Source organism: Pogona vitticeps, chromosome 1 (assembly GCF_051106095.1).
Source record: "Pogona vitticeps strain Pit_001003342236 chromosome 1, PviZW2.1, whole genome shotgun sequence".
In the NCBI taxonomy this organism is placed as follows: domain Eukaryota; kingdom Metazoa; phylum Chordata; class Lepidosauria; order Squamata; family Agamidae; genus Pogona; species Pogona vitticeps.
In genome coordinates this window covers 258,001,878-258,024,046 of record NC_135783.1, presented here as the reverse complement: position 1 = coordinate 258,024,046, position 22,169 = coordinate 258,001,878, and the positions used below count along the sequence as shown (strand labels likewise).

Here is a 22,169-nt window from a genome sequence, read left to right as displayed (position 1 = left end):
TTTTTGATGGCTCAACATCAGATCCCTTTGACATCCAAAGCGGGGTAAAACAAGGCTGTGTCCTCACGCTGACCCTGTTTGGGATCTTTTTTGCTGTCATGCTGGAGGAGGCCTTTGGAACTGCAACAGAAGGTATCTCTCTCTGGACTAGATTAGATGGAAAGCTCTTTAATCTCTCTAGACTAAGAGCAAAGACCAAAGTCCAACTGAAATGTATGTGGGACTTCCTCTTCGCCGATGATGCAGCCATTGTTGCCCACTCTGCTGGAGACCTCCAACCACTCATGAATCGTTTTAGCAAGGCCTGCCAAGACTTTGGACTATCAGCCTGAAGAAAACACAAGTCATGGGCCAGGGCCTGGACTCACCTCCCTCTATTACTATCTCCACGCAAGAATTGGAGGTTGTTCATGACTTTGTGTACCTTGGGCTCAACAATCTCTGACACTCTCTCCCTAGATGTCAAGCTGGATAAACGCATTGGGAAAGCAGCTACCATATTCTCTAGACTCAAAGAGAGAGTATGGCTCAATAAGAAGCTGACGACATACACTAAAATCCAGGTCTATAGAGCCTGTGTCCTGAGCACACTCCTGTACTGCAGTGAGTCCTGGACCCTTTGTGCATGGCAGGAGAGGAAGCTGAACACGTTCCATATGCGTTTTCTCCGATGCATTTTTGGTATCACCTGGCAGGACAAAGTTCCAAATAGAGTAGTGCTACAACGAGCTGGAATTTTTAGCATGTATACATTATTGAAACAGCGACGTCTATGTTGGCTTGGGCATGTTGTGAGAATGGCTGATGGTCGGATTCCAAAAGATCTCCTGTATGGAGAATTAGTGCAGAGAAATCGCCCGAGAGGGAGACCACAGCTGCGTTACAAGGACATCTGCAAGCGGGATCTGAAGGCCTTAGGAATTGACCTCAACAGATGGGAAACCTTGACGTCTGAGCGTTCAGCCTGGAGGCAGGCGGTGCATCATGGCCTCTCCGAATTTGAAGAGAAACTTGTTCAGCAGGCCGAGGCAAAGAGGCAGTCCTGAAACTAGCAAAACCAGGGAGCTGGACAGGGGACAGATTGGATTTGCCTTCAGTGTGGAAGAGATTGTCACTCTCGAATTGGCCTTCTCAGCCGCACCAGACGCTGTTCCAAGACCTCCGTACAGAGCACGATACCATAGTCTCTCGAGACTGAAGGATGCCTACTATGATTGTATTTACTGGCTGCATTTCTATCCTGACTTTCCTCCAATGAGCTAAAGCCTGTACATAGAGCTGTCCTCTCTCTACTTGGTCCTCACAAAAACCCTATGAAGTAGCTGAGTTTGAGAGATTTTGCCTCCCCTAAAATCAGTTGGTGGGTTTTATAAGGTTGGGGTGGGGAATGGAACCCTGGTCTCCTGAGACATAGTCCAACAGTCTTGCTGCTATACCTCATTGACTCTAACTACTACAGCAAATTAGTGTCTAATTTCTTTGTTTTTTGTCTTATCCTCTTGAAATCAATATTAAAACCAATATTGCAAAGAAGGTATTGGTCCAGACCTCCTCTCGAAGAGTCAGGAACCACATCCAACATGGAACATATGCAGATATATTTTGATGATGACTTACCTGAGACAGAAATAAACAGTGATGGCTTCCCTATAGATTGGTCCAGCCTGATGAAAAAGAAAAAGTATTCGTACCAGGATAAAAATGTCCTCATATTCAAAATGAGAATGTAAACTGTGGCCACCGCTACTTTTCCAGACACAGTTTATGAAGAAATAGGGTTTCACAGAGCAACTGGCTCACTTGAAACACTCCTTTGAACTTTCTACTGTGAATATTATGGAGGTGCCTGGATCCAAACAGGTCTTTGTGAAGGAGCCACTCATCTGGTGAGACTTCCTATAGTGTGTGTTAATGCTTCCTGAAATTGTACATTGGCAGGATTTCACCACAAATGGAATCCAGTTTTTATTGAATGGCAGCTGGGGTGTGGTTTGCGGTAAGTTTAGAATACAAATGCTTAAAAATCGGTCAGCTGAAAGCAGTAAAGCTATATCTGTCCGAATAATTTTACTCTTGCAAAATTCTACTTGAAGGATGTGCCTCTGTCCCGGGACAAGGAGATGCCTCCTGACAGCATCCACTTGAGCCCCCTTAAAACATTGTGCAGGTTGTTTTTGTGAGGGACCCAGATGAATAGGGTGAGCTATTACACTGGAACACCTGCTGAAGAACATGGTTGAGGCACATTTTGGGAGTAGAGCTCTTCTACAAGTAGAAGCCAGATCCTGCATCTCACTATGGGTAGGATTCAAAATCAGGAATAGTTTGGATATCAAGAATGAAATTGAGATATAGAATAGCAAGACTGTCTCTTTTCCAGTCACAGCATTAGAAGCTTTCATATACCTACTATGTCATCTGCAACACCCCATGCAATGTTTTTTCACCCCAGCCATTCTCTACCACAGCAGCCTGTCTAGCCACTTAAATGTGCCATATATAGAGGATCTTGAGATACTGAGGAATAGGGTAAGCTATCATGCAATGGCAGGAATGGTTCCTGAAAACTAGATGGAGGTACCTTCTCTAAGCCCGTCCACCAGTAGAAGGCAGTTCCTAGATCTAGACCTCAATACTGATTTATTTTAATTTTTGTTCCAGCTGATCCAAAAGCCTGGAGTGGGTTAAAGCAAGCATTCATTCCTTAATACACTAGGGAGCGGATTCATTGGTCCTAAAGATCTCATAAGCAAAGATGAACAAAACAGAAGAGGAAAGATGCATATGAGAACAGCCCAAAGCCCAACCACACAATCACATTTTCTATTTCTTATTCTATTGCAATTCTAAACCACTCTTGTTCCATTTTCCTAAGAGTGAAATGAGACTATATATGACAAATACAGTGATCCCAATCCTAGGCTTACTTCCCTGGTGTAATGTGTTGACACAGACGACATGCAGGGGTAGAACTAACAGGCAGGCAAGATGCTGATTGACCTTTCCTTACACAGACACTTCTTGCCCTGAGCCTCATTCCTTAATGCCTTTTTCTCTCACTTCACCTCCAGCTGTGATAGGAACTAGCCCATTGGGGGGAGAATCTATGACAGAGAGCTGATGGATGGGCAGAACATCATGATTTCCACTTTTATCTGAGGATTCTTTTTTTTACAATAAGCAAACACATACTTATTTGCCTGAAGTAACTTTGGTTACTCCAGTAGCCCTTCAGAAACATTTACATTATTCTTATCCCACCATCTGACATAAAAATGTACATTCTCCTTCTACTACCCTCTCATTCACATATACCTCTCTACCTATATCTTCCTACCCCATGTTATGGCCAGTATACTGCATTCTTTATCATCATCTGTTCAACAGATTACTGGCCCAAATAGGAAGGTATTGGTAGGATCAATTGATATTCCCTCTGTTTCACAGATCAGCCCTAGATTTCCCAGCTACCAAAAATGTAACATTTAGAGAATAATCTTAATGTTTAGAGAAATTAAGACAACTTTAAAAGAAAATTAAATTCCTTTTCTTTCAAAAATATTAAATTCTAAATTTCTTTCCAAATTAAGCTTGAACTGATAGCTTCTATAGCTTACCTTCTTTGAAGTTCTTTTATTCGCACCATTAAGTTGAGATGACCCTGAGAATACTGTTCTATGACATCACGTACATCATATGGCTTCCTAGCTTGCTGTAAAAATGAGGGAAGAGATTACAACCTATTAAACTCGATGTCAAGTACCATATTACATCTACCAGGTTAATAAACGAAAGATCAGAATGGCTAGACAGTTAAACTTTTCCTCACTGTATTTATCACACACAGTTTTACAAAGGTAGAGGCTAGGTGTAGCTAATGGAAATAATTTCATGTATTCCTTAAAGCATTTCCTGTCAGTAAGGTATGTCACAAGATTGCGGGACATAGGAAGGGCTTCATGTGCTGATCTGAAGGGATGTGCAGTCTGATGTAGGTAATAGGTGGAAGTTTTCAGGTATACACAGGCCAGGAGAGATGTTATGATAATAGGCTACACTTTGAAATGTCAAACTATATGTTATAGATAATCCATCATTAGAGATGTTGATGTTCAAGAGATAAGAGGCAATTTTCCATGTCTGAGAAATTAGAGATGCAAAGGAAGGACCTATTTATGTCCTGAAGACCAATTCCAAAACAAAGCAAGTTAATTTGCAAATTGGGAATGAAGAGAATTCACGCTGTGACAATCAGACACAATCACATTTAAGGAATCGTCTCTTCTAGTGACAGGTTACCTATAATGTATTGTTTGGTCCTCAAAGTCAGTGAAACTGAGAAAGGAGTCAAATGTTCAAAAACAAAATGTTAGTTTCTCCAGTGAAAATGAGGCCCGGAGATAATCTGCAGGAGATATGTTTTGCTAATGACCTTTTTCATTTTGATCCATACTGTTCCTGTTGTCCTCTGGGAACTCTCCAGCCCCCAAAGCCTGGTATGGCTGTAGGGAAGTCTACTTACTTACTTACTTACTTACTTACTTACTTACTTACTTACTTACTTACTCACTCACTCACTCACTCACTCACTCACTCACTCACTCACTCACTCACTCACTCACTCACTCACTCACTCACTCACTCACTCACTCACTCACTCACTCACTCACTCACTCACTCACTCACTCACTCTTTCTTTCTTTCTTTCTTTCTTTCTTTCTTTCTTTCTTTCTTTCTTTCTTTCTTTCTTTCTTTCTTTCTTTCTTTCTTTCTTTCTTTCTTTCTTGTAGTATACATTCCAATCAGCCCCCAAATCAACTGTGCTGCTGGAGTATTCAATTTACACTCACAGCGCTAGCATGTACTCTGCCACGCTGTATATGGTTGGCAAAGGTGATTTTAAATAATGTTTTAAGAACTCTCATAATTTTATAAACGTTGTAAGGAGTTTTAATGCAAAGTGGGGGCAGGGGATGGAATTAAGTGCTCTTAATAACCATAAATGCTTTACAAAGATCAGGAATGAAAAATGTAAACCAATCCATATAAAACACCTCTTAAAATTACCATAACAGCTTTATATAACTTCAACATCCTTTTTTAAAATATTAGAAGCCTAATCTGGAAAACTAGGGTTCTGCCTTGTCCACAGGGCTACATGACTGAGGAACTGGTCATATATCCAATTTAACAAAACTGAGTAGCTGATAATGAGTTAGGGCTCAACCGGATCTCACTGCAGGTGCCGCACCAGAAGGAAAGAGATCCCCCACCAGAGAAAAGAAAGGCGGGCTTTGTTCTCCATGCCCCCATCCCCATGGGTGTGTGAGCAGCATTTAATTCACCAGGCGAAGAGGGAACAGGGAGCCTACAGGTGCTTCCCGTAACCCAGGCCAGACCTTCACAATCTGCTCTGCTCTTGGAACACAACAGTGGAAGAGAATCATTATGCACATAGAAAACTCAGAATTATGAAGTGGTTCACATTTTAAAAAATCATCTATGAAGGTCAGGGGTTAAGCACACTAGGTCATCTTAAAATCTACAGATGTGTTTCAACAGGTAAGAAGACTCTGAATAATAAGTAGTCAGAGTTAAGCATTTTTAAACCCTCACTTACTTCAGAGAGTCAGGTAAGTGTACATAGCTGCTTCAATGAAATGAATGGGACTTAAGAGCACTCCATTTGACTGGAATGTGCTCCCTGTAGAAAACAACATAAGTCTCTAACAGCCCTGCAGAGACCAAGTTGCTCAGTTAAGTTTTATTCCAACATTCAACATCACAGGGTCTGTAGCTGAAAGTGTTTGGAATTGGATGAAGCTGCAAGTAGCAAGAGAAGGTGTAGCTGACTCACACAGCTGTTTTAAGATAGAAGGAAAATAGAGTGATTTTGACTCCCCATGACTGTACTTTTTGCTGCTCCCTCCTCCCCCCCCAGTATATTGTGTGTATGTCCATGTGTAATGAAGTAACACTTAACATGATCAGCCCCATTCTATCTTGGAAAGCACAACTTTTCTTGGGAAGGTATTACATGCGATTATCTAGCAAATCCAGGAGCATCATTCACTGGGACCTTCTGTGGACAACAAGTATGATTAGCTGAGGTGGGCATGAACTGCTGGTTCAGCACATTGTGCTAGTTAGCTGAACAGGTGTTTGGCACTTCCAAGCCACAACTCCTCTGGTGGGCACCCATTCAGAGTCAGTGCTATGGCTTCCCCACCCTGCCTCCTCCAAGCATGGCCTCTAAGTGGGTACCTGCTGGAGTAGTTGGGGCTTGGAATTGCTGAACACCTGTTCAGTCGATAAATGAACTGGCCCAAACGGCTGAACTGGTGGTTCATGTCCATCTCTAATGATTAGCATGGGGAGAGAGCTAAGTAAGTGCACACATTTGCAACCTCTTGTCCTAAATACAGATGAAAACAAATGATCTATGTGGTCTACCACTCTTCCCCATTGCCTTCTTTACTCACTTCCTCTTTTCTAGTCAGGAACACTGGTGATCAGCAATAATTATGTTCATTATAATTATGAGTTAGAATTTTCTGCATAATAATACAGACCAAGTGTTTGCAGAAAGCATAGCAGAGAATGATATACACATCAGATATGTGCACAGCTACTGCCCAGTATTATTCTTCCTCTGGTTGTATGCATACAGCAGCTGCAAGCACAGTGTTCCCCTCTAAGTCAAAACTGGAAAGAATAGAGGAAAATTCAAGCTACAGGAAATTCTGACAACTATAACCAAACAATAGCCAAGTACAGGCGTGCGCAAAATTCTTTGAAGTACAAAGAACTTTGAACTATTTTGTTTGCCAGAAAGCCCTCTGAAGTGATTATAGAAAATTACACAGACAATTCATGATTGATAGTAAGGTAACTGAATTACGTATAACACAGTGTACAGTTTGCGGTAACACTTTGAAATATAAAGCTATAAATACTTCAAGAGTGTCTGGTGACATCAGTGGAAGCCACAACAGACATGTTGTCATCACTGGAACCCAAAACTATATTTTTAGCTTTGTTCACCATGTGAGCAGTTTTTATTATTCATGTTAGTATTATGAATTATACGCATACAAAACAAACTTTTAAAGAAACACTGGATTCACTAGTATAAAAGTTATCTTTAAAAATGCTTTAGAAGTGCTTAAAATCCTGATTGAGAGAATCGGTCTATTGTTGCTGGAGCATGAGTTGAGCATACAGAAGCAGCTCCCTTGGCAGGGTAGAAATCCCACCCCAGAATCCACACTCCTTTTTCATAGATGAAAAAAGCCATTAGCTCGATTTAGTATGGCTCTCCTGCGTCTTTGCAAATATTTTGGAAACAAATGCACTACAGTGTCATATGACCCAGAAAATTTATTTATTTATTTATTTATTTATTTATTTATTTATTTATTTATTTATTTATTTATTTATTTATTTATTTATTTATTCATTCATTCATTCGTTCGTTTGTTTGTTTGTTTGATTTGATTTGATTTGTATCCCGCCCATCTGGTCTGGTTGACCACTCTGCAATAATTCAATGCAGTAAAATATGGGAAACAACCTCCACAGAGCTATGCAATATGAAGATGTCTGAATAATCAGGTTGTGGAAGAAAAAGAGATGGGGGCCTGGCAAGGCCATTATGTATCCTGAGAGATCAACAACATTTGGCCTTTATCTCCCTTACACGTTTCCATTCAAAGCGGGTCATTAAAAGTATCACACAAACTTAAGACAATGATGTGAATGTGTGCTTTCTCATTTTGCCCAGAATCCTACTGGTGTTTTGTAAGGTTTGAAAATTGCAGCTAATTGACAAGGTGCATGGATACACAATTGGTCATGTGACCAGACATGTGACAGATGCAGCTGGACACCTCATGAATTATCCAGAACTGACCATAACAAATTAGCCAAATCTTACATGAACACCAACAGGATTCTAACTTATGTGTTGCATGTTTTAGATTGTAACCTTGGGGGCAATGACTGATTTGTTTCCACTGATACTGTATAAGCTCTTTTGGGGAGAATGTTCAGCTAGACAGTGGCTTGCAAATAAATAATTTAATTTAATTTAATTTATATACCAATTAGTGCAAGCACTATTCTGTATGATTTACAGGTTAAAATGTAAGCCATACGAAACCTCACATAACAAAATACATTGAACAATATAGCAATCTAACAGTATAGATCTAAAATTCATTTTAAAAATTAACTTTAAAATTTACAGGAGAAATTTTAAGGTTTAAGGTATACAGGAGAATCAGCTGCCAAAGGCAGCTTTGAATAATCCTGTTTTCACCAATTTTCTGAACATAACGAAGAAGGAGCTTGTGTATCTCAATTAGTAACTTATTCCAAAGACTGGAAATAATTTATTTCAAATAAACGAACATACAGATATATAAATCAAGATATACATTTAATATTCTGATTATCTCTTTGGGCTTATGTGAAGATCCTAATATGATAAATTAACCACTTCAATGCTCTCTTTAAAATATTATTTGATTAATAGCAAATTGTTCTTTTGATATTTACACAAGCATGTACATTAGCTTAACAAAATTCAAAAGAAATTTAACTAATGTCACAAGATGACCAGTGCTATGGTAAATTTTTTTAGTATCAAAATCCTGTTTAGAGCTAGAGTAAATTTTGCTTCGAGTTGATAATTTACCAAGTCTTGCATATCTACTGCTATTCAGTGTCTGAGAAATATACTAAATCCATGCATGCCTTTCCCCCATTACTCCATTGCCTTCTACCTTTGGAGGATGACTTTATGAAAAGGAGAACCTCTTGTATCCATTGTGGCTTTCTATACAATTTGGAAAGCTGACTTTCCATAGACATAGAAAGCCCTCCTTTTTCTTAGTAGAGGTGGAGCCACACAAGGAAGGGATCGGATACATGGGCTTCTCCACCCAATGTGTTTAGTGAACATAATCCTTGAACAGGGCTCAACTGCTACCTTGTTCCAGGTTAATGGCCTTTACACAGCTGTGATGGTAACTGTGTGGAGAGATACACACCTGATCCAAACAGTTCATATAGACCCTTCTTTCCATATATTAACAGTATGACATGCCCCTAAGGAAGCCATTTTTTTTTCAGTTGCAACCACATCACAGCAGTGTCTGATCTAGGACCATGAATCAGAAGTACAGACTTTGTTTATATATCCTTAGTTCCAGCTACACTTAAGGCACACTTTTTAAAAGAGGAGAATTCTCTCCGCCCTTGCAAAGGTATTGTAGTCTGATACAGAGGTGAGAGTGAAATTTCCTTTGAAAGAAAGTCTTTGGGATGATGCTTCACTGAAATCTCAAGAAGCCAGACAGGTTGCCTGGAAAAGATTTCTCAGAATTAGGGGTGGGGTGTATAGTGCTTTGCAGAGTTCTGTGTGTCTCCGTGACAGGCAGAATCAGAAGGAAATAAGCAAAAAAGTTTAAAAAAAGAAAGAACAAAAGAAAGACAAGACAGGAAGACAGGAAAGGAAGCCAGAGGAAACAATGCAATGTAAGTATGCAAGTTGGTCTAGTCTATATCACAAAAGCTACCATTTCAAAGAAGAATAGGAGTCTACTTCTTTTTCCTTCTTACTATGGAGTAAATGCAGGTTTGTCTATACCAGCCATTTCTAGTGTATGAGCACAGGGTGCAGTAAATGTTTTCCAGGAATTATATGGAACATGTAAGGGAATATGATTATATTTCCAAAAAGCTTTCACTGCACTTGGCAATCTGTCAGCAGGCAAGGCTGATGGATTTGACTTCTGCACACAGGCACTTTTTTTTCCCAAAAGTACCCAAAGCTGAGTATGTGTTATGAGAATGTGGCTTATTAAGGTGCCAGAATCTCAGTAAGAAAAGTAGACACCGGAAATTAGATGGACAATACATTGCAAGATCCAGCTGGCTGGTCTATATAGTGTCAAGACAGGCTTTCCCATGAATGCGTGTGAGAAAGGCGGCAGAAAGCTACCTCAGTGCTCCATATGTTCTATCCTACTTCCTTATCAGGACTTCAGCAAGTATGAGACAGAATCAAAGTTAACGTAGCATAGGTTAAGGTAGTCTTTAGACCCACAGTAATATACAACTCAGAATTAATGAAGACATATGAGAATGTTTGCACTGCAGGAAGGCAGAGATAACAAAAGGTGGAAGGTCAAGGCCATTAGCAGAAAATAACATTTTAATTCCTGCTGCATTTCAGGGGCTTAGTCTATTCCCAGTGCATCCACAGTTGATTAACCTGCTACTAAACAACCACCCTATTCAAGAAGGGAGAGAATAGTAGGTATAGCTCACCATTTCTAAAACAAATTGCCCTGCTTTCTCCTTTCTAAAGCTCATAAAAAGCCAGAATAATAATAATAATAAGGTTTACAGTATTTAGAAAAAAAGTAGCATTCCATTCATCAACTCACCTGAAATTTCTTCTTTGCCACAAAATACTGCATCCGGCGTATCACCTTAATGGCAGAACGGTGATGTTCTCGCAGGCTGTGGGAAAAATGAGAAGGGAGATTCAGGTGGAAAAAGAGCATCTCTGTCCACATAATGGCCCTCAGTAAGTGCTTTGGTAACAAGTAAATGTTTATAGAAGAAACAACAGTTCTGTCTGTGAACACAACGTGCTACTATTATTGTGACAAAGGACAAAGCAGCTAAAATACAAAGTTTTATCTCAATGCTAAAACTTAATGTCTTTGACAGTAATAAGTAGAGGGTGTGTGTGAAACCTATCCCTGTACCAAATGAATCAATTCAGTTATCTTTCCCACCTTCAATTCCCTCAGATTCATAGCCATTCATGTTGAAAAGTATAGGTTTTAAGATGTTTGTTCCTACAATGCACATGTTTTTAGAAAACAGGCATCTTCACATTTTATGTGGGCCACTATTTCAACAAAAATGGGTATATATCCAGCTTATAAAATATTTCAACCCTTGCATTATTTTTCAGAAAAGATTCATTGCCTTTGACAGATGCAAGCCATAAGGCAAATTTTAAAATATGAACATGACAAAGCACATCAGCAATGAAACACAAGTTAATGAAAGAGTTATCTTGAATCAGTCAGAATCTGAGTGTGTCAGACAACTAGTAAGTTAAAAATTTGATATAGCCTTTGTACGTAAATATGTACGTACGTACGTACGTACGTACGTACGTATGTATGTATGTATGTATGTATGTATGTACAGTATGTATGTATGTATAATCTTTTAAAGAAACATGTGCTAACAGGAAAACAAATAATAATACTTTAAGAGAACTCTGTGGGGCAGTAATTTTTAGCAGAAACTGGGGCAGGAATTAAAAGCCCTATAATTCAATCTCAGTTGAATTACTGGAAGAATTAGATTGTAACATGAGGTTTGAGAGGGCTGCAACTGTTTTGTTCCATGTGTTCATCCACCAAGCCTTCAAGTAAAATGATTAGCACATTTCATGAAACAGCATTTTTAAAACCACAACAGACACATGCACACCAGTGGCTATCATATTAATTGCAGCAGAAGGGAACAATCTTTGTTCAGTACCCCGGTATGATTTTTCTTCTGGATCTGTGCCAAGGCAAGACTGTTCCTTTCATTCACAACAATAATTGCGAGCTTTGCTAAAGTCAATTTAATGCTGGTGAAAGACAAGTGTGAGTTGACGGTGCTCTAGCCACTAAACAGAGTCATGTGGCTCATGACGCACTGCCTCAGCTCTAGAGCTGACATGGGGAACCTATGCCCATTTAGAAGAAGTGCTTTCCTTAGCGCCACTTGAGATTAACTGTACATTTTGGGCTGAGAACACGAGTTTACAGTTGTAGGCTATGGAAGATTTTAGTTACTGTAAATGTAAATACAAATTCCATATGAAACACAGGGGTGTGCTGAAAAGTAGAGATGGAAATTGCTCTTCTATCATACAGTACTGCAGTGTTTTCTTTTCTTTTTGTATGCTTGCCAGCACGTGGTTGTCACTTATCTAATGCCTTAGAGTAAGATTTGGAGTTACTCTGAAATTTCTTTGGGCTTACTCTCTGTATTAGGAATAAAACATGACAAAACTGGAAAATAGAATAGCATTGTTCCAAACACAAAAACACAATTGCCAAAATCCTGTCAAATAACATAAGCAGAGTTATAGGTTTTTGGCTCATTCCTCACCAGTAACAAAAGAGCCTGTCATAATTCTTGGGGGCACATGTGCACAGACCAAGCAACAGGATTTTGGCAAGTGACATTAAAAAGATACTGTAATTTAAATTTGCACACTGGTTGTCCTGAAAGTTACATAATGTTCCTGTGTACAATAAAATGGCAGGAAATAATGCATTTTCATTGTTTTCATAGCATGCCTGTATGATGGCTGGTTTTTCTATAGTGTGAAAAACAGAAATACAAATGTTGCTTTGGAGACTTAGATGGATTTAGTATGACCCATAATTTAATACAAGCAAACAAAGCATTCATAAAATTATACAGCCAAAGTGAATTACAGGATTACTAGGATATGCTTTATAAACTTACTACTCATGAGTAAAATCACTAACAGATTTTCATTCCTTTTTCATAAAGTCAGCTTGTCATAGCTACTGTGACAATGGCAGGAAATTCCAAATGTTAAGTCTACACTTTGCTTAAAATTTGAATTTCCTGCTTTTGATTGATCTGAATTATTGTCTGAATGGCATATGTTAATTACGTGGAACATGTTCTCTGAAGCTACGTTTTAATTTGCTCTTTAATCTAGTTTGCTTTCTTTCCCATTTTGTGCCTGCTGTGTGTGTGTGTGTGTGTGTGTGTGTGTGTCTGTATCTCTGAATTCAAACTGCATTTGTTGTTCAGTAGTTTGATTAAATATGCAGCTTTTTCTAAAGAGGAAACATTGGACATAGTTATTTAGTTGTCAAGTATATATTTTAAAAGGTAACAAGGAAAAAAAGGCACCTAAGGTAGAATGGTTAAAGAAGACACATCAAATAAAGATGCACGTATCCTCTTCAGGAATTAATGGTTCCATTTACAAAAGAGAACTGATAGTTCCAGTTATGATGGGGCAGAACAATTCTGCAAGGACAGCTACTAGGGAATGGAAGCAGTGGGAGGTGAAGCTGCTGGAGGATCTTTTATAAACAACAGCAGTGAGACTTAGGATAAGTCTTAGCACTGTGCAGAAGGATCAATAATATTTAATATTGTATTGCATATTTATATCTTGAAAACTCTGTGATGAGACAATAAGAGATTGAGCTGGAAGACTCCTAGGTCAGAAAGCATTCAATCCCCTACTGGGGAAGTGCAAAGGGTGAGTATTAAACTCAATTCACTGTGATCCAGATAAACTGTGGATCAAAACTAGAAATGTTATTAGGGAAGGCTGCAAAGAGATTGTTTCTGGAGTCATAAGAAGAGACCTTTGGGTAGAGTGGGCGGCATATAAGTTAAATAAATAAATAAATAAATAAGAAATGCAAGTGTCGATAAAAGTTGTAAGTGTCTGAGAAAACTTGGTAAAAACAAAAAAGAAGGCAAAGTAGATGTTGACGGAAAAAGCATCAGAATTCCAAATGCAACGATTCAGCAACTTGCACAAAAGAACAGCACTATTATAACAATCATTGCAAACAAAGAGAACAGCATAAATAGAAAAACAAGAGATCACTTGCATAAGATCCACAAAATCAAAAGTGAATATAAGCCTAAGTTAGAGATGCTGAAAGTTCAACAAGGGAATGTAATCTAATCAGGAAAAAAAGAAAAAGAATTGTGAGGCAGGGGAGGGTGGCATGAACACCCCTGTTAACAGCCCAGGGAAGCAAGCCGTGAAGGCAAACGGAGGGCCCTGGGTCTGGGGCCATATAAGGGAAGCCCTGGAAAGGAAGGGGCAGTCAGGGCTAGAGGAACAGAAGGAGAGGGAGAACATGGGGTTCAGACCAGACACCTGCTCCTCAATGTATATAAAAGGAGGGCTCCTGGACTAGCTCCTGATTCAGCTCAAGGTCCTTCATACTGGGGAGAGCAAGAGCATAGGGAGAGGAGATGCCAGGCTCAACAAACCAGTCCTGCAGACCTGACTGCTACACAGCAAAGCTGCTGATGGAGACAGTGGAACAAAACAGACTAGACTCAAGAACGAGCAGGGCATGAGGAGAGGGACCTGGGAGACTGGCCCCCCACTGCCCTCAATGTGGGCATATTATCCATCCCTGCTCAGGGCTCCCAAATTGGTTCGGCAGGTACAACCCTGCTGAGAAGAAATGAACTGGACTCCCTTCTGGTAAGTATAACCAGCAGAGGAAAAAAACTTGGACTCTGAAAGGTGGTTTCAGGCACTTGGGCAGCGCTGAGAACTAGCTCGGACTTAGCTGGTGAAAATTCTGTTGTTAAGCCCCACCCTGATATAATAAACCCTGTTTTAATTCCACCCATTATGTCCATGGATCAAGGAAAGGAGGAAGAAGCCCCCACAAACCTTTGGTTCACAGTGATATACTGAAACATTATATAGAAGAGATGTAACGATGGCAGATAACTTCAAAGAAGAATCTTCTGATAAAGAATCTGCAGTTTTGGAAAATGAAGTGAAAGCTGTCCTCAAATGAGTCACCCCCCTAATATATCAACAAGAAGGCACAAGCACTCTCAACACCACCAGAGCAGGACTGCAACCACTAGATAATATTCTTTTTTACTTTAATCTGACTCCAGTTGGCTAGACCTTGTGGGTTTACTAAATTTTATTCCAATTCCCAGATGGAGGACGTGGGTTTTCCACCCCACCCCTGGTTTCCTGGTCAAGCAGAAACATGTCTGTTTTGAAGAAGAGCCCAATGGAGAGGAAGTGTATGTGTGTGCATGCATAGCCTGCTGCACCCCTGTGTCTGGAGAACAGGAGTGTGAAATCCAACCCACAGCTGCCCCAGTGGCAACTTTAGAATGATTTCCTGCCCCGTCTAACGCAGAGGTGCCTGGCGAAATTCATCTTGCCAAGAGCTTCACATCTAAGAATCACCTCCTGGCAAATCCCACCTTGCAACAAACGTTTGGACTTCTTCTATTTCCTTTGCAGAAGTGGGATTTGCCCACAAAAGCTTGCATAGTGTGTGGGTTTATATTTTTTATTAGTGGCCTATAAAGGTATTGCTTATTTTTGCATTTGTATTTTGTAATGGCCTCATGGGCCATACCTTTTATTTCATGAGTTGATAGGACAGCAAAACACCTATTTTAAGCTACAGATACTGAATTTATTATATTACTAACAAGAATATACCAGCAAATATGAAAACAACAACAATGCAATAAAAATTGCAGTAGCTATTGGATCACTGCATTAATATTCCATGCAAACAAAGTAGCACTGCAAAAATTTTGCAACAAAACATCTTATTGGAAAATATTTTGTTGCAAGCTGGATTTAGAAAAGAAAAAAGTACAGTATTAAAGATCATATTGTAGATGTACATTGGCAAAAAAAACACCTCATAAGAAAATCAGTTGTGCCGTCCACATTAAACTGAAGGCTTTTGATTGTGTGGCTCATGAATAGTATGGATAATGCTAAAAAATGGATATGCCACAACATTTGACTGTCCTAATGCAAAGATATATACTCTGGACATAACCCCATGTTTGTTAGGACAGAACATGATGAAACAGAATGATTTCTGACTTGCAAAGATATCAGAGAAGGGTATCTTTATCTGTCCACCTGTCCAATATTGGTGCATAAAATATTATAAAAATGGGATCAGGTTAGATGAAGGAGAAGTAGAACCTCTTGGAAGAAACATATAATGTAAAATATGCAGAAAGCACCAATGACTCGAAATAGCTACTGATAAGGGTGAAAGAAGGAAATGCAAAGCAAGATTACAGTAGAACCTTGATGATGATGATGATGATGATGATGATGATGATGATGATGATAGAACTGCAGACTTGGAAGGGACTCTATGGATCATCAAGTCCAGCTCCTATCAAGGTGAGGAAATGAACTTTCAACCTCTGGCTCTGCAGCCTTGATTAAGCTGCACAGTCTCAAAAGTGCTTCAAGAAGAAAAGCATGGTAAACTACTTCTGAGTACTCCATATCTTGAAAAACTCTGGAAAGGGTTGTCATAAGTCACAATTGATGTATGCAGTTATTATTAAGTGAAATAAGCTTGAACTCTCATTAGAAGTGACTATACAGAAGCTATTGTACTTTGGACACGTGGAAGGCAAGATTCACTGGACAATACAATAATGATAGGAAAAGGGGAAGACTTAACATGAGACTAATTGATTGATTCAATCAAAGAAGCCATAAGCTTCAGTTTTCAAGACCTGAGCAGGACTTTTGATGGCAGCAGGCCTTGGGGATCAATAACTCATAAGGTTACAATACATTGGAAGTAACTTAGTATTACACAAAAACAACCCATTATTTATTATCAGTGTGTGTGGGACTTCTATGACATTTCACATTTTCTCTGCAACCTGCATTTGAACCCATAAGCAAGTACAAAAATGTTTATGAGTAATCTGGCCTTTCTCACCAGATTACTCACAAACATATTCAAACCCACCATAAACTCAAACGTATGTTGCAGAAAAAAGATAACATCTCATAGAAATCTTCTCCATAGTTACCAGTAATGAAGCTGTTTAATCCTGCACAATAGGGAGGTTGGCAGTTCCCCATGCACTCCAAAAACCTGCTATGGAAAGCTCAGAAATTCTCTGGAGTCTCTGGACTGTGTGAGGGCAATGATGGAGAAACTTCTGTTATGCTGGTACTACAAAGCCAGCATAACAGAATGATTATGTTCATTGAAACCAACAGTTTCTTAATGTAAATGAATCAGCTTCAAGTATGGCTAAAATGGCCTCTTACTAAGTATTTGATTATTGGGGTCTTTTGCTGCATATTTAATATGATGGTACTCAATGGCCAAAATCCTATTGGTAAGTGTAGTAAATCATTACAGAGTGGGCCCCTTGAATCAACTCTTTTTAAAGTGGAATATTTATTTTTTTTCTCCCATGGTACTTCTTCCCCCTTCAAAGGGAGTTGGTGAGTCAACTCCTCTTTAAATTCAATTGATTCAAATGGGCCTACTCTAGTTGCGACTTACTTCAGTGTAATATGGAATTTGTGGTGGAGATGATTCATTAAACCCCATTGATTCAATGGTCCTACTCTAGCAGTTTACTACTTTAAGCAACAGAACTTTGGCCATTGTCAGTAATGTTTATTTTATTTATTTATTTATTGGATTTTTACCCCGCCCCTCTAGACCATGTCTACTAATGTTTGTATTTCAGCAGTTTAATCTTGTTTGTGTGCACCATTATTTAACCCCACTAATAGAAATGGTGGGATGGAAAGGTTTTCTTTCTTTCTTTCTTAATGAAAGAGGTAAAACAACTTATTTTTATCTGAAGCACACATTTTTATCAGACTTTAATGCTACACACTGAAAACAAGTTGGCATATGTTTTTTGTGCAGACAGGCCTGAAATTCTCCCCCTTGTAACAAAATCTGGTGAAAGAGATCCGGAACACCCACATGAAACCATTTCACTGGTACATTTAAGCTTAATGAAATCTTTCAGCATTTGGTCTCTTGAGAATTTTGGTATAGAATTTGCTGTAGTCCAAGGTTACCCTAATCTTTTCACACATTCTGTCATTCCCAGCAAGGTATTCATGATAGGAGCTTCACATTGCTGTGCTGTGTTTTACATGTGATGGGCTGAAATGGATTAAGTTGCACCTTTAGATATTACCTAACAGAAAATGAGTGGCCACAATATGGGAGGATTGAAATCAGAGTAAACTGACTATTGAATGCTTTGGATGCTGCATTTCTTTTCTTTTTTAATCCTTTGTTGGTACCTGGCAACCAGGTTTCAGATGTTAATGAAAGGAGACTTGTGTGTGTGTGTGTGTGTGTGTGTGTGTGTGTGTGTGAGTGTGTGTGTGTGTGTGTGTGTGTGTGTGTGTGTGTGTGTGTGAGAGAGAGAGAGAGAGAGAGAGAGAGAGAGAGAGACAGAGAGACAGAGAGATCGATCATTGCATGGCAATGCTTTATTGTAAATGTTTGCTTTCTTGGACAATTTCTTATTTGTTGTTTGTTTTTAATGGTCACTTTCCCTATTTTGATTATTGTCTATGTGAACTGCATTACTGATTTTTTTTGATGTATTTTAATATTGGAGGGAAAGGGTATACATTCCTAGAACAAAGAGTGAAAGCAATTGAGCAGTCTATATGTAGGAAAATGATATATTGGAAATATTTTAAAGGAAGTTGTGTGTTCAAAAGAAAACTGTAAAACTTCTTTGGGACTTTGAGGATTAGCAGAAGAAAATGAAAAGAGCTGTCTGTGAATAACTGCTTTCAATTGTTCAGTCTTTTTCATTCAGTCCCACCACAGTGGAAACTAAAACTGCATTTAAAAAAAAAAAAAGAATTACTTGGGGAAGGTGTACGTTAATACATCCCTTATACAGAAGTAAGCTGTCCCCATCAGTCTTGCAGTGGCACATTTGTCTATATCTTTGTTTCATAAGCACAATGTCTAGAGTAGGGGTCTCCAAACTATGGCCCATGGACCACATCTGGCCTGCCTTGCTGTTTTATCTAGCCTGTTCCCTTCAGCCTGTATTCGTGTGTGTGTGTGTGTGTGTGTGTGTGTGTGTGTGTGTGTGTGTGTGTGTGTGTGTGTGTGTGTGATCCATGCGGTGTGTGTGCATGTGTGGAGCCACACGTACGCACAAGTGCATGCATGTTACTTCACCTCTCAAAAATGTTTAAAATATATGATGTGGCCCTCATGTTCAAAAGTTTGGAGACTCCTGGTCTAGAACATTGACTCTCAACCTTTGGTCTCCAGATTTTGGACTGTAGCTCCCAGAAACCCTGGTGAGTACAGCTAGTGGTACTAACTTCTGGGAGTTTTAATGCAAGAATATATGGGGTCCCAATGTTGGGAACCACTGCTCTAGAGTTTACATTCTGAAAAGCAGCCCTACTCTGAATCACTCATTCTTCAATGACTGAGAATTACTGTGGATTTCAGCTTGCAGTCTTTCTGCATAAATCTGAATGTGTAATACGAAACCAACAAACAGCACAGTGGCATGTATTTATGGATTCAAGGCAGATGAAGAACAAGTTCTATTTACTTCTTCCTTGTCAATTTTGTCTCTGCGTATGAAGACAAATATAAAAAAATCTTCTGATATTTCTTCTTATATATGCACATTAAATAAATGAAGATTTTGAACAGTAAATATAATCTAAAGTCAGTACATCCATAAAACTGTCTAAAAACCACAGCAGGTTTTATTTGCTTCCCTGAGGACACAAGTACGGAATTGTCCTAACACTGAGTATTTTAAAATAGCTTGAGCATAATCCACTATTCAGCCTGTCCTTTCACCACGTTTTATTTAAGCAGTTTATCTTGTTTAGATTAGGATCTCTTTTATAAAGAAATACCTGGTAAAAGCAGGCCTCTGGTTTTGAATGTCAGGCCATATTTCAATGGGAGGGAGTTGAGGGGGAGGCTCGTAATGGCAGTATGGTCTCTCAACATAATCTTTATCAGGCAACAGGAGAACTAATGCCAACACATTAGAGATAATTCCTCTAGCACTATGGATGATCCAAAGACAGCTTGTTTATTGTCTTGAAGACTCCCATCCTATTATCCTGAGATTTTATCTTGGTTTTCAGTTGGGCCTCTTCAATGTGATTGCTTTAAAAGATACATGGGACAGAGCAATGGTTTTTAGAAGCTCTCAGCCAAATTACACATGGTTTGCAAATGTACGTATCTGTGGTCCAAAAGTGCTTTAGGGGGAATCTAGGGGGGTACCTGAGGGGCAACCTGAAGTGCAGAAAGAGTATGCAATTAAGGATCCTCACCCCTTGCCCCAGTTTAGCCTTCTTCAAACAGGGTTGATAAAAGTACAGGTACACAGATTTTGTGGGGGATGTACCTTAGCCCTTTCCAAAATAACCAGGACACAACACCTGGGATACCAGTTTCAATAAGTTCTGCTAAGTACCAGGACCAAAGCACACAATGTTGTTATACCTGTATCTCATTATGTTAGGTAGAACCCATTTTGGCTTGATTCAGTGGAACATATCAACCAAATGACAGTTTATAAAGGATGCATTTCCATGCTTTCAATACTGGCCTTTGATCAATGGAACAGCATGACCTTGCAACATCCACTGGATAACCACTGGGACCAAGATAAAGAGAAGTAACCATCTTTAAAACAGGCAGATTCTTTTAGCTAAATTCTATGGTTGTAACCATTTTAGGCAACAGATTTGTGCTTAAGGGGAGTGCAATAATATATTGATTTTTGTAAGTTATCTGGAATGGCTGCACACACACTGTATCATCATTCTCTTACATGTAAACTAGAGATGGACACCATGGTTTATGCAAATCAGGACTTCCAGGAGTAGTAGAATAGCTCCTGTATGAGTTAGAGAGACTAAATTCACACCACATCTTCAGCTAACCCTCCCCCCCCACTCCCTCCAAGTGTGACAATGATTGGAATCGGGACATCTCAGTTATAGCCCCCCCAAATCAAGTCCTCCCAGGAAAATGCTCTTTAGCAGCTGGCTTGGAGAAAATTAAATTAGTGGCTCATGCAAGGGAACTTGACAGAGGGTGTTGCTCATCATGAAGTGAATTGGGGAGGGAACAGAAAAGCATTCTCTTCTCATGCCAGATTCTGCGAAAGTGAAACAACTAGCTAAGTTGCCCACGGTGTGGCTCCTATAACCAGCTACCCCCAGGTAGTGGACTTGGAGTTCTGTGGTTGGCTGCCTGACCAAACAGTCAATCCAAGACAAAGTTTTCTCTAGGTCCATCCCAGTGTTGCGGAGGGAACTGACTGAGTGACACCTGGCTATCTGGCCAGGGACAATGTGCACAAAAACGAAGTGTACGAATCACCAATCCTGTTAATAGTTTGGGGCTTCATTTCATTCTGTGCAGGTGCATTTCCCCAGAGCACCTGGAACTGAACAATGAAACAGTGGAATTCAAGTTTGTTGGCTTTCTCTCTCTCTCTCTTTCTCTCTCTGTGTGTTTTGCTTTGGGGTTCATTTCGTGGCCATCTCTAATGCCAGCTACAGAAGTTACTAAAATTAGGGAGAAAACGAATTTGAAAATAGCAATAAACAACAATGAATGCAACAGGAGAAAACTAGTCAGGAATTCATTCCAGGGGTCTGTTCTATATACTTTCTTCTACTGACTTTAAAGTTTCAATGAATCAAACATTGTGGGTAACAGAATTCAGATTATTATGAGTGATTGCGCACAATCAAGTCAATTGTGACTTATGGCAGCCCTTTTTAGGGTTTTCTAAATGGAAAGTACTCAGAAGTGGTTTACCATTCCTTTCTTCTGGGGGCATCCTGGGACTGTGCAGCTTTGCTCAAGGCCACATAGGTTGGCCCTACTCACAGAAGGCACAGTGGGGAATTGAACTCTCACCTTCTGGCTTGGCAGCCAAATGCTAGACTGGTCTAGCAAAATGAAAAATTACATTAAGCATTAAAAAAAAGTTATTGAATCTGCCAGAGATGCCAGTAAAATGGATTTGTGGATTAACAGAGGCTGCTAATTAAATGGGGCGTTCTTGGCAAAGATACTGGAGTGGCTTGCCATTTCCTACTCCAGGTGGAGAACTTTGGATAGAGGCTCGTAACATTGTCCAGGAGGCAGCAACGAAAACCATCCCAAAGAAAAGGAAATGCAAGAAAGCAAAGTGGCTGTCCAATGAGGCCTTAGAAATAGCAGAGAGGAGAAGGGAAGCAAAATGCAAGGGAGATAGGGAAAGTTACAGAAACTTGAATTCAGACTTCCAAAGAATAGCAAGGAGAGACAAGAGGGCCTTCTTAAATGAACAATGCAAAGAAATAGAGGAAGAAAACAGAAAAGGAAAGACCAGAGATCTGTTCAGGAAAATTGGACATATTAGAGGAACATTTTGCGCAAAGATGAACATGATAAAAGACAAAAATGGGAGGGACCTAACAGAAGCAGAAGACGTCAAGAATAGGTGGCAAGAATACACAGAGGAATTATATCAGAAAGATTTGGATATCC

General features: G+C 39.5%; 1 protein-coding gene across 2 annotated transcripts in view; it reads right to left on the bottom strand.

Moving 5' to 3' along the window:
* Nucleotides 1-22,169, bottom strand: part of KCNQ1 (potassium voltage-gated channel subfamily Q member 1) — a 417,925-nt gene that overhangs the window by 119,804 nt on the left and 275,952 nt on the right. For both annotated transcript variants that reach the window (XM_020788821.3, XM_078383845.1), the window contains 3 exons: nucleotides 10,455-10,530; nucleotides 3,618-3,712; nucleotides 1,618-1,664 (listed from right to left, as the gene is read on the bottom strand). In XM_020788821.3, coding sequence (XP_020644480.3) covers nucleotides 1,618-1,664; nucleotides 3,618-3,712; nucleotides 10,455-10,530 — 218 coding nt within the window. The remainder of the gene's footprint in view (nucleotides 1-1,617; nucleotides 1,665-3,617; nucleotides 3,713-10,454; nucleotides 10,531-22,169) is intronic.